At 44.2% G+C, this 12830-nt stretch overlaps 1 protein-coding gene across 1 annotated transcript; it reads right to left on the bottom strand.

Annotated features, from left to right (window-relative positions):
- Positions 1-304: 304 nt before the first annotated feature.
- Positions 305-12387, bottom strand: SIRPB2 (signal regulatory protein beta 2). Its single transcript, XM_007193354.2, has 5 exons — positions 12218-12387; positions 6200-6565; positions 4785-5126; positions 4171-4236; positions 305-3100 (listed from the first exon to the last, which is right to left on the bottom strand). The coding sequence occupies exons 1-5, from the start codon at positions 12336-12338 to the stop codon at positions 3003-3005; spliced, it is 993 nt and encodes a 330-aa protein (XP_007193416.1). The 5' UTR covers positions 12339-12387; the 3' UTR covers positions 305-3002.
- Positions 12388-12830: the final 443 nt, after the last annotated feature.

Genomic DNA, 12830 nt, shown 5'->3' with positions numbered 1-12830 from the left:
GAAGATGTCGTGGTGGAGGGGGTGATCTCGGGAGGCTTCTTGAAGGAAACAGTTATGTAGAGACTTGGCTGAATTAGGGAATGTGTGTGGTCAAGGCCCACGTGGGTGCCAGAGTGGAGTCACTTTAAAGGGTGGTGGTGGGAGATAAGATGGGGAGTGTGTTGCGGGGACCAGACTATGCAGGACCCTGTCAGGTGAGGAGATTTTCAGGGGCAGAGAAGGCAACCACCTTCAGTTATTTCAGAGGCCCATTTCCATGCTATTAGTATTCCATGGCTCCTGCAACACATTACCACAAATCTGATGGCATAAAACAACAGAAATTTATTCTCTCTTATTTCTGGAGGCCAGAGTATGAAATCAGTATCACTGGGCTGAAATCAAGGTGTTAGGGGGCCATGCTCCCTCCAGAGACACTGGGGAGAATCTGCTCCTTGCTTCTTCCAGCTTCTTGTGGCTGCCAGCATTGTTTAGCTTGTGGCCGCATCACTCCCATCTCTGCCTTTGTGGTCACATTGCTTTCTCATCCTCTTCTGGGTGGAATCTCCCTCTGTCTCTCTCTCATCAGGACACTTGTGATTGCATTTAGGGCCCACCTGAATAATTCAGGACCACTGCTCCATTTATAGATCTTTAGTCACATCTGCAAAGTCCTTTTTGCCATATGAGGTAACATTAACAGGTTCCAAGGATTAAGACTTGGATATCTTTTGTGGGAGACATTATTCAATTTATTATATCTACCCTTTCTTCTGATATCTGGTAATTCAATGATTTATTCAATTCTCAGTGCAGTGTAAACCTTGACACTTGTTTCTTTTTCCTTTTTTTGTAATGCAATTATCTGATTTAAGTTTTGATTGCTGAGGCATCCATTTCAAAGAGGCATCCCCTTCAATGTATTTATCTTGAATAAAAACATTGCCAGCCACAGGGGTAGATAAAGAGTCAGGCCATCTTCCCCTACTGAGGTTCCTTTGTTTTAGAGATCTTGTTTGTTTTCAGTAACTGATCATTTGAGCTACCAGTTTTGTTTTTCTTTTTCCTCTTCCTGGGCTTTAAATTCCCACTCTTAAGTTTTAACTTTACCAATAAAGAGTGAGCCCACAAAATCATCACCCCCAATAAAACAGAACCCCAGGTGCTGTCTCTCTCTCTCTTTCTCTCTCCTTCTCTTTCCCTGTGACCTCGCTGTGTGGCCCCAGGAATGCTGTGTAATTTCCAGGTCTTGTAAAGTAATAAGCCTCTGTTTCTTCAAAGTTCCCTGATGGGTATCACTGAAGGGCATCTTGCACTCATAATACCAACCACAAGGGCCAGTCCAACCACAACACTGGTTATCGATATGCTGAAACTGGCACAAAACACTCAGACTAAATTAATGGCCCCTTAGACTTAGTGTTATTCCAGCTGCTTTTCTGTTTGTTATGATGAAAAACATCCAGACTAATCCACTTCCCCACCTAATAGGTGCTAATAAATGTTTGTGTGGAAAGAGGAAAGGGAGTTTGCGCGCACTGAGTGTACACAGAGCACATAGCACATAGTAAGCCCTCAGTCGACGTTGAATTGAATTGCTTCTTATACAGTGCAGAGAGCCCACGTGATTGTCCTCGATGTTCCAAGAGGTGCAATTTGTTACTAATGGTGGACAGGGAGGGAGTGGGGGCTTCAGGATTAGAAATCGGGCGTGTCTGACTCCAAGGAATGCATACTTTCCCCTACACCAGGGCTTCTCAACTTCGGTACTACTGATACTCTGGGCCAGATAACTCTCAGTTGTGGGGTCTGCCCTGTGCATTATAGGATAATTAGCAGCATCCCTGACCTCTACCCACTAGATGACAATAGTACCCCCCAAGTTGTGACAATCAAAAATGTCTGTAGACGTTGCCACATACCCCCTGGGGGGCAAAGTATTCTCTTCTTGAGAACTACTGCCCTCCATTATGCTGCCCTAGTGGAGGTGGAGGTATAAAGAGATGCCATTTCATCTGGGAATTGAATTCAGTTGTCCCACGGAACAAGTAAGAAACCGTCTCTATGCCACAGAGGTGGAGATCACTGGTTATCTACTGATGTTTACTCTCTGATTCTCTAGTGACAGATTTTAGCTGGGCACACCTTGCTAGAATAAAGACTACATTTCCTAGCCTTCCTTGCAGCTAGGTGTGACCATGTGACCACATTCCAGACAATTAGAGGTGAAGTGGACAAATTCCCAGCTGTGACCTTGAAGGGAATTGTCATTCTCCCCTTCACTACTTCTTTCCCTGGTCTTTCTGCCTGGGATATGGACCTGATAACAACAAGATCAAGGAATCCTGGGTCTCAGTACCAGGGAGTCCCGAATTGCCTGGCCGGTTTATACTGGAATATTACTAGAGAAACCAACTTTCTTCTGATTTGAGCCACTGTTATTTAAGAGTTTTGTTAAAGTTGCCAAACCTGCATTCTAACTGTTACAGCCACCCAAGCCAGCCACAGTGGAGAAGGAAAGAAGGCAGGAAAGGAGGAAGGAAGGACGTAGATGGAGGGGCACAGGTGGTCTGGTTGGGCTCAGAGACACTCAGGGAAACCTTCTGGGAAGGACTCTGAGTTGCATCTTGAAGGAAGAGAAAATGTGGAGTGGGGAGCAAGGGGGCAAGCCCTCCAGAAGGGGCTGCAGCAGGAGCAAGGGCCTCGAGGAGAGACCCGGGCAAGGCCTTGAAGGACAAGGAGGGCTTGAACAGGCTGAGAAGAGAGAGGAAGGCAAATCAGAGGGGAGCCCAGTGCCAAATGGGGAATTTCGCCAGGTGAAAGGAAATCAGGTGTAGGGAATCTGGAGTTCGTCATGAGGCCTGAGGGCAACTGGAGGCTGGAATTGGAGGCAGAGGAATGATTGGGGAGTCCCTGGCCCTCTCTTAGAGGACCCACTCTAGGGCTGACCAGTCATGCATACCCCATGCCCCATGCCAAGATGAGCACAGCTCTGCTGGGCCTGAATTTTCGACATCTTCTTGTCAAGGGTTCCTCCGGTGGGCAGCCAGGGCCAGCAGGAGTGCAGCCAAGGTCACTGCTTTCAGCCCCAGGACCGCAAGAGTGAGCACAGACAGGAGGCCTGGGGGACACAGAGGAAAGCTCAGGAAGGACTCCAGCTGAGCCCCCAACAGCCCACACCTCAGTGCCTCTATGGTGAAGTTGGGTCAAGCTTCTGTATAACCTCTGGGGCCTCATCCTTTTTACCCTGGAAGAGATCAAAGACCTCCCATCCCCCTGTCCCAGCCTCGAAGAGCCTTTGCCCAATATCCTACCTGTACCTTTAATCATCTTGACAGCGTCTCTTACCTCTGATAACAATAGAAAATTGCTTTCATTATAGACTGCTCAGCTCCTCTGTCCCAGGCCCTGAGCTAAGCACTTCCTAATTGCCTTATATAATCCTCAAACTAATCTTGCAAGGTAGGATAGCAATCCAGCTTGTATAGATAAGGAGACAGATCCAGAGTGGGGAAGTGATTTGCTCAGGTCTACATGTGTCAAAGTAGTGATGGGACCAAGTGGTTTGGCTCCCAAGAATGGCAGGAACAGGGCTGAGCATCAGGGACGCTAACCTGGTCACCTCTATTCCAAGTTCACCTCAGTTATCAAGTGCCCTTGAGTGTACCTTGAGGTGATGTGACAGGCACAGTTCTGGACACTTGACACATGTGGCCCCATTGGATCTGTACATAACCCCACGAGGTAGGTTCTCTGTTTCTTATCTCCCTTCTTCCCCCTAGATCACAGAGCAGGGCACCAGAGATTCAAGGAGTAAGGCAACCTGTCCATAATCCCACAGCTAGAAAGGGGCTCAATCCAGGATGCCTGGCTACAAAGCCATGTTCTTCAGCACTGTTATGCACAGCTTCATAGTGCAGCCTTGCTCTGAATCACGGGGAGCTCACCACCTCGTAAGCAAGACTGCCCACTGAACAGTTAGCACTAACTGTTAGAAAGTCCTTCCTTTGATTGAGCTTTAATGTGGTTCTCTGGGTTCTGGTTCTGCAGCTGAGATGGAGTCCTGGGAATTGTCTTAGTGACAGAAGGGCCCTAGAAGTCTGGGACTGCACCCTTCCCATGGCCAAGCCATCTCTGGCCCCACTTACCTGTGGGAGCCTGGTTAACACCACTGGAGATAGGTACACTCACCTGATGGAAATACCTTGGCTGCACGTTCATTGGTGAATTCTGACTCTTGGAGAGAAGTGTGATTTGCTGCAAGGGAGAGAAATGGTCTCACACTCCTCTTTCTTTCTATCACTCCACTTCTTGAGTCCCTGTGTTAGGAGCTGGGGTCCCTGAGATGAGTCTGCCAGTTTCTGCCTGGGATGGGGGCTAGAATTCAAGCCCTGTAACTATGAAGGACTAGTTAGACCTGCATGAGCCTCTCTGGGGTAGGGACAATGCTCTCTTCATTGCAGTGTCTGCAGCGCCTAGTACAGTGTAGAGTAGTCAACAGGCATGCAATAGATGTTTGTTGAATCATTAACAGCCTATAAAAAGTTCTGTGGAGCCCAGAATGGGGATAAATTAACTCTGCCTGGGAGAAGGAGAAGATTTCACAGAGGAGGGGCTATTTGTGCTGGGCCTTGAAGGATGAGTAGAAGTTCTCCGTAGAAAAGGAGAAAGCATTCCAGGCAGAGGGAATAGCTTATGTAAAGGCCTTGAGGCTAAGAAGAGCTAGCTTGTTTGGGACATGATGAAATTTTCCTTGTGGACCACCTCCCCTTCTCCCCCAACATCTCCTAAACCACCTGTCTCACCTTTGACTCTCAGCCTGGTGCCCTGTCCAGATAGGTATTGCCTGTTGGGTTTCCTCTGAAACTTTACACAGTAGTAAGTGCCTGCATACTCAGTGGAGATGCCATGCAGAAGAATGCTGAAATCATTGTTGGAGGCCTGGACCGCTGTCACATTGGGGTAGGAGATGCCTCTAAAGTTGTAAATGGCCTCCCGGTTCAGACCAGCTCCCCGAAACCACCTGATGGGTCCAGGGGGACCATCTCCAAGCACCGTGCAGTTCAGGAAGACAGTGTCTCCAGTGGTTGCCAACACCAACTCCTGGGGTTGGATGATCCAGAGGTCTGGCTCTGGGTCCCCAGCTCCTGCAGCCAAAGAGAGGACTTTGTTGTTCCCTCTCTCCCTCCACAGTCCAATCATTTCCTCCCTCATATCTACCCTCCCTTTCCTTCCCCTGTTTTCTTCACTCAGTCACTCCCTCCGGCATTCTCTTGTTATTCACTAATTGATTCACTCAGTAAAGGAATTCTCAGTACCTACTATGTGCTGACGCTAGGATTGGGGAAAAGGAAGCTTGCTAAGACCCACAAATGCCCTGCCTTGGAGAAGTTCTCAGTCTGGGGGTGGAGATGGTCCAGAAAATCCCCCTAAGGTTGGAAACCCAGAGGACTGCAGGACTAAGAGAAGCTTGGAAGGAGTCAGAGAAGACTTCCTGAAATGCTTGCATTAAGTTAAAATGAACCCCCCCCCACCCCAACACACGTACATGGATACCCTCTATGTCAACGGTTTACGGGGGTTTCACAAACATCAATTCTTCTATTTCATCACCTGAATATCCCTTGAAGTAGGAATTATGTTGCCTATTTTGCAAGTTAAGCACTTGAAGGAGATAGAGCTGAAGTGACTAATTTAAGAACACATTTCTACTGAATGACAGACCCAGGATTTTGGTGTCCAGGTCACCAATGGTGGACCTATAGATAGTATGACTGGTTACTTGGGGATTAAATGATCAGCCCCAGTTCTTGACTCTCCTCTGATAATGTGGCACATCCATACTCTTGCTGTGGATTCATGGTGGTCAGGTACACTTCCTTGTCTCTTAACTTTGACCTTAGCCATGTGACTTGCTTTAGCCAATGGGCTGTTAGCAGACATATATGAGTAGAAGCTTGAAATGTGCTTAGGGTGTTGGGACTTGCCCTCTTGTGCTTCTGTCATCTCCATGAGAAATATATACTCTGGCCAGTCTGGGCCCTGGAATGAGACATGTAGAACAGAACCACTCCAGCTGCCTGTAAATGTGTGAGTGAGACATACTAATTGTTATATGCCACTGAGATTTTGTGTGTGTAGCATGATTGTGGATAAAGGTGACTGATGCAGGGAGATAGATCAGAGCAGAATGCTATGACCTGCAGGACCTGATACTCACTCTTCACAAGCACGGAGGTGCCCTCATCCAGCTTATTTTCTGAGTGCTCACTCAAGCCATCAAGCCTCACACAGCGGTAGGTTCCAGCATGTTTCGTGGTGACATTGTGGATATAGATGGAATAGTCGCAATTAAGTGGTTCCAGTGTCTTCTGGATCATGGGCATCACCCCGGGAAAGAAGCCATGTTTGAAGTTATAAATTTCCTGCTGGTCCTGGTTGCTCACCTTGACCCATTTTATCATGTCATCAGTGCAGGAGCCGACTACTGTACACCTCAGCAGGAGTGTCTCACCTTCTGCCACCAGCATGGGGCCCTCAGGCTGCAGCACCTGCCACTTACCCCCCTTGCTCTGCTCAGAAGCTCCTGCAACAGAGGAAGAAAGGCCTTGTGCTGGGCTGGAGGGACTTGGAGCCCTAAGAGGCAAACTTAACATAAACCAGCCATCAGCTGGTCAAGAACAGTTGCTTAGAACACTTGAGGCGTGTTGTTGGAGAGGGAAGTAAAAGAGGAGATGAGGCAGCTGGCTGGAGAGAGAGAGAGAGCAGGGCTATTAAATGGATTACTTATGAGTAATAGATGGCACTTGAGTGCTCACCATGTGCCAGGCAATGCATGTATTATCTCATTTATTCCTCCAACACTCCTTAGAGGTTGGCAGCATCATCCCCATCTTACAATAGAAGACATTGAGAACCCAGAAAGAGTTAGGTAGCTTTCCCAGGATCACTGCTAACTGGGCTGAATTTTGCCTCCCCCACAAATTCCTATACTGAAGTCCTAACTCCCAGTACCTCAGAATGAGATTCCATTTGGAGATAGGGTCTTTAAATAGGTGATTAAGTTAAAATTAGGTCACATAGGTGGGTCCTAACCCAATATAAATGGTGACCTTATAAGAAGAAGATAGGTTGAACTATTGAGTTTGGCTTGAGACTGGGCACAGAGAAGGAAGGCCAAGCCCTCCCATGGAAGTTCTTCTACACCTGGGTTATGAACAGCAACTCAGGTACTCCCTCCAAGAGCTCTGTGAGGTTCTCCATTTCTGAGAGAAAACTAATGCTCAGAGAGGTGCAGAAATCTGAGGGGAACCATGCATTCAGTAGGTGTCATGGCCAGGATTTGGACTCAGATCAACTGCCTCAGATTCTGCTCACTACAAGGTCATCAGCTTTGTGCCCCGAGTTTCCCTTCATTTGTGCTTCCATCAGGCCTTGGGAATAACTTGGTTTCATTCCAAGACTTAAGTTTGTATTGCGGTGTTTCTCAGTTAAGAGTGAGGTCGGGGAGTAGAATGAAGCAAACATTCCCTTCTAACAGGATCTGGGGAAGGGTTGTGGAATTCTAAATTCATTTCCCCCCATCTTCAGCTAGGCATGTACCATTAGCCACTAAGAACTGCCTCACAGCTGTGACCAAGTGACACCCCACATTCAATCCTAGGAATTTTGTTTGTCCTTAGTTCCAGGAAGTTCAGCAAACACCCACCCCAAATACCACTATTTGAGTCAGTCAGACCTTGTTCTCTCTAATTCTTTCTAGTGGTTCCTCCCCTGGCCTCAGGTAGTTTCCTCACATGAATGTGCTAAACTGTGCCCATCACTCAGCACAGGGCTGAGAATAATGCCTGCTCCCACCTGTAAAACTGGAAAACCTCATGATCGACAGGGCAATGGGTAGACTACACAGAAGGGAGTACTCTACCGAGAGAGAAGTGCTCTGGTCCCACCTAGCAAATCTAGAAAGCAAGGTCCCAAAATAATAAAATATAGTAACGTTCTATTGTGAGGCTTATAATGCATGTGTAAGTAAAGTTAAGGCAATAATAGAATAAAGGCTGGTGTGGGGAGAATGTTAGTATACCATCATAAGGTTCTTGTACTATATGTGAAATGGTATGCTATCACTTAAGGTAGATGTTGATAAATTAAAGAGGTATATTATAAACCCTAAAACAACCACTAAACTTCAAAATAAAGTTATAGCTAATAAGCAAATAAAGGAGAGAAAATAGCATTATAAAAATATTAAATTACCAAATGAAAACAGAAAAAGAGGAAAAAGAGAACAAAGAACAAGTAGAACAAATAGGAAAGTAATAGATTTAGACCTAATCATAACAAAAATTACTTTAAATGTAAATGGTCTAAATGTTCCCAGTAAAAGTTAGAGATTGTCAGATTGGACAAAAAAGTAATATCCAACTACATGTTGCCTACAAGAACTCCACTTTAAATATAAAGGTGCAAATATGTTAAAAGAAGAATGATGGAAAAAGATATATCATACTAACACTAATCAAAAGCTGGAGTGGCTATATTAATATCAGATAAAGTAGATTTTGGAGTAAAAAATATCTCCAGGAATAAAGAATGCCATTTGATAATGATAAAGGGGTAAAATAATCAAGAAGACATAAAACCCCCAAACATTTATGCACCTAATAACAGAACTTGAAAGTATATGAAGCAAAAACCAACAGAACTGCAGGGAGAAACAGACAAATCCACAGTTACAGTCTGAGATTTCAATATCCTTATTTCAATAGTTGATAGAACAAGCAGGCAGAAAATCAGAAAGAATACAGAAGATTTAAAAATACTATCAACAACTTAGTCTAATTGATATTTACAGAAAATTATATCCCCAAATAGCAGGATATACAGTTACTTTCAATTGTACAAGGAACATTTACAAAGATAGAGCATATCAGATATGCTCTTTCTTATGACTCAGATAGAGTTCTGAGTCATAAAAAGGTCTCAATAAATTTAAAAGAATTCAAGTCATGAAAAGCATGAACTTTGACCACAGTGGAATTAAATTAGTAGAATCAGTAACAGACAGATGCCTGGAAAACTGCAGATGTTTGAAAACTAAATAACACACGAGTCAAAGACAAAATAAAAGGGAAATTAGGAAGTATTTTGAGCTGAATGAAAACGAAAACACAACATTAAAATTTGTGGCATGCTGCTTAAGCTGGTGGATATTTTAGCATTAAATGCTTATTTAGGAAAGAAGAAAAAACTTAAATGAATGACCATAGTTTCATCTTAAAATAGAAAAAAAGAGCAAATTAAATCAAAAGTAAATAAAAGAAAGGAAACCACAAAGATCTGAGTGAAAATCAATAAAGTAGAAAACCAAAAACAATAGAGAAAATCAACAAGAATAAAATCTTTGAGACGATCATTAAAACTAATACATCTCTAGCCCTTCTGAACAAGGAGAGAAGGAGAGTGAGAGAAAGAGAAAGAGAGAGAGAATGTGAGAGCCATAGATAGGTATCAGGAATGAGAGAAGTGACACCAGTACAGATTTTACAGATATTACAAGGATAATTAGGCATTGTTATTAACAAGTTTCATGGCTATATATACTTGACAACACAAACAAATTACTTGAAAATCACAAACTACCAAAGCTACCTCAAGAAGAGATAAATAGATGTTTCTATCTATTTAAAACATTTAATTTGTTTTAAAAATCTTCCCACAAAGAAAACTCCAAGTCCAGATAGCTTCACTGGTGAATTCTACCATATATTTAGATACAACACCAAAATCTTGATCGATTAAAGTACAAATTGATAAATAAAAATTAAGAACTCTTAAAAGGAGTTCAAAAGACACTTGTGAAAGAAGAAAAGACAAGCCACAGAGTAGGAGCAAATCTTTGCAAAGCATACATCTGATAAAAGGTTTGTAACCAGAATATACAAAGAATTCTCAAAACTCAATAATAAGAAACACAATTTAAAAATGGGAGTTGAACAGACCCTCATCAAAAAAAATGCACGTGAAAGATATTCAACTTCATTACACATTAGGGAAACGCAAATTAAAACTACAATCAGATATCACTACACAGCTTTTAGAACGACTAAAATTGAAAAGGCTGACCATACCAAGTGTTGGCAAGGATGTGGGGGAAATGTTATCCTCCTACATTGATGATGAAAATGTAAAGTGGTACAACCACTTTGGAAAACACTTTGGCAGTGTCTTAAAAAGTTAAACAATCACCTACCATATGATCCAGTCATTTTATTCTTAGGTATTTTCCCAAGAGAAATGAAATCATATGTCCACACAAAGACTTTTATATGAATGTTCATAGATGCTTTATTTGTAGTAGCCCCAAACTGCGAACAACCCAAATGTCTGTCAGTAGGTTAGTGAAAAAAAAACTGTGGTTTATCCATACAGTAGCTAGAAATGCAAAGAAATGACTATTGATATGTGCAACAATATGAATGAATCTCAGAATAATTACGATGAGTAAAAGAAGCCAGGCAAACAGGAGTATATACTGTATGATGTTTGTTGTATAAAGTTCTAGAAAATGCAAACTACTCTACAGTGATGGGAAGCAGATAAGCTGTTGCCTGGGGAGGAGGAGGAGTGGAAAGGATGAATCACAAGGAAACTTTTATGGGTGTTTGATGTATTCCTCATCTTGATTATCTTGGTGATAAGTTCACAAGTGTGAAATGTCCAATGCCCACAAAACTTGTCAAATTGTACACCTTAAATATGTACAGTTTATTTATGTCAATTATACCTCAATTAAGCTGTTAAAAAATTTATGAAGATGAAGCTTCTGTGTGTGATGAGAAAGGGAGAACTAATGGAGAAGAGGCAGTGGGAGGAGATGAGGGCTCAGAAAGTCTCATGATTCTTATCCCAGTTGGGGTGAGTCTGGGAAAGTGAAATAGCAGGGAGGAAACTGGAGCCTGGACTAAGGCCCTGTGCCCCACACCCCTCTCCCTCTCCCTTTCTTGATTCTCCTTCTAAATGTCCTCGGTGCTTTGCCTCTACCTGGGCTGTGGAGCTGGACCAGTCCCTTTCCCACAGCTCTGGGATTCCTTTCCAACCATTTCCCATCTGCATGCTCTGGTCCTTCATGATTCCTGTTGAGGGGTTCCCTTTTGGAAGCATGATAGAAATCAATATTTTTCAAAAATATTTTGAATATATTTTATCCTGGTTAGTTTAGATATATGATTTCCTAACCTAGTGCCTAACATGTAATGGACACTCAAAAGTCTTTGTGAAACGAGTTAAGAAGAATTATGATTCACATTTTCCTCGAGAAAACCAGCTGGAAGAAGAGAAGTGGTGCCCCAAGTCACAGCCAGTGAACGAGGGAGCATCCAGGTCTGACTCCACACCAGGGTCCCACTGGGGCCTCTCTTGGGGGTGATAATTCTGGAGGACCCTAGGTGTGATGAACAGAATCTAGATCTCAGTAGGGCTTGGGGCAGAGACCCACATGGGCAGGTGGTGGAATGAGCCCACTGATAGCCATGCATCCTGTCTGGTGGATCAGAGGGTTCTGGGCTCAGAGGGTGAGTTGTACCCAGAAGGCCCAAAACTCAGGAGCTAAATCAGCCTGATCCTGACTTAGAGGAGACATGGGTATGATAATAATAGCCAACAGTTATTAAATCTTTACATCGTGCCAGGTATTTATAGGCATTATCTCATTGAATCCTCCAAACAAAGAGGTGGGTCCTAGGATTAGTCTCATTTTGGCTCATGGACGTTTGATTTGTATCATTGCACAGGGCCCAAAGCTTAGACGGGCCTCATGCTTGCCTTAATGCTCTACTGTTGCTGTCTTAAAATTCTTAATACTTTTTGAACAAAGGACCTGCACTTTCATTTTTCACAGGGCTGGGCAAATTATGTAGCTGGTCCTGGGCTGAGCCTCACCATTTTTATATTTAATACAGTACCCCTAGAGAAAGGCCCCAAAGAGCAGTTCTTTGTAGATAGGCATACAAGTGTCTGAGCCAGAACCCGGCGGTATGAGCCCAGAGCCTGGGAGCTTAACATCCCTGTGCTGCCCAAGAAGTTCTGCTTCTCTCAACACTTGGTCTGCACTCTGCTGGGATCAGGAAAGTTCTCAGCTTCCCCTTCCCCCTCCATCTTGGTGGGGTCAAGCCCCTCCTGGCACCTCTCTGTGGGATCAGCCAGGGGTGGATCCTGTTCTGTCCCAGATCCTACTCACCCCAGAGGACAAGGAGCAGTGCCAGCAGCCAGGAGCAGGGAGGTGAAGGAGCCAGGCGGGTAGGGGTGGACATCACTGGGGGCAAAGTATGCCTCCCGTGGTCTCCTAGACTGGCCACCATTCCATTCTCTGATGGGTGTTGGAGTCTGAAGTGAGATCCGTGGGCAAGGCTTTTTCTGCTTCTCATGGCCAAGGCTACTTGGGGAAGTATTTTCACTACAACAAGACAAGGCTGCTGGTGTAAGAGGAAGAAGCTGGGTGGAGAGGTTTCCGGCTTTCGTGTCTGAGCAGTAGTTCCTGTAATCACTCTGTCAATGACTTAATGACCTTTTCCAGGCCCTGTCCTTGGCATCCTGGAAGGGAGATGAGCATGGCTGTCATAGTGTGCCCTCAAGTCAGCCTGACTTTGGATCAAGAATTGGGTCTGCCTCTTCTTGGCTGTGTGACCTTTCAAAGTCACTTGTCATCTTTGAGCCTTTGTTGCCTCATTTGCAAAATGGGGACAGTAACAATCCCTTCCTAAGAAAGGTGTTGCAGGAATGATATATGTGTGTGAGCGCTTAGCATAATGTAAAGGCTAAACATATTAGCCATCATTATTCATAATATGTAG

This window comes from Balaenoptera acutorostrata, chromosome 15 (genome assembly GCF_949987535.1).
Source record: "Balaenoptera acutorostrata chromosome 15, mBalAcu1.1, whole genome shotgun sequence".
Lineage (NCBI taxonomy): Eukaryota > Metazoa > Chordata > Mammalia > Artiodactyla > Balaenopteridae > Balaenoptera > Balaenoptera acutorostrata.
The sequence above is the reverse complement of the archived record's forward strand: the minus strand, read 5'-3'. Positions and strand labels throughout refer to the sequence as shown.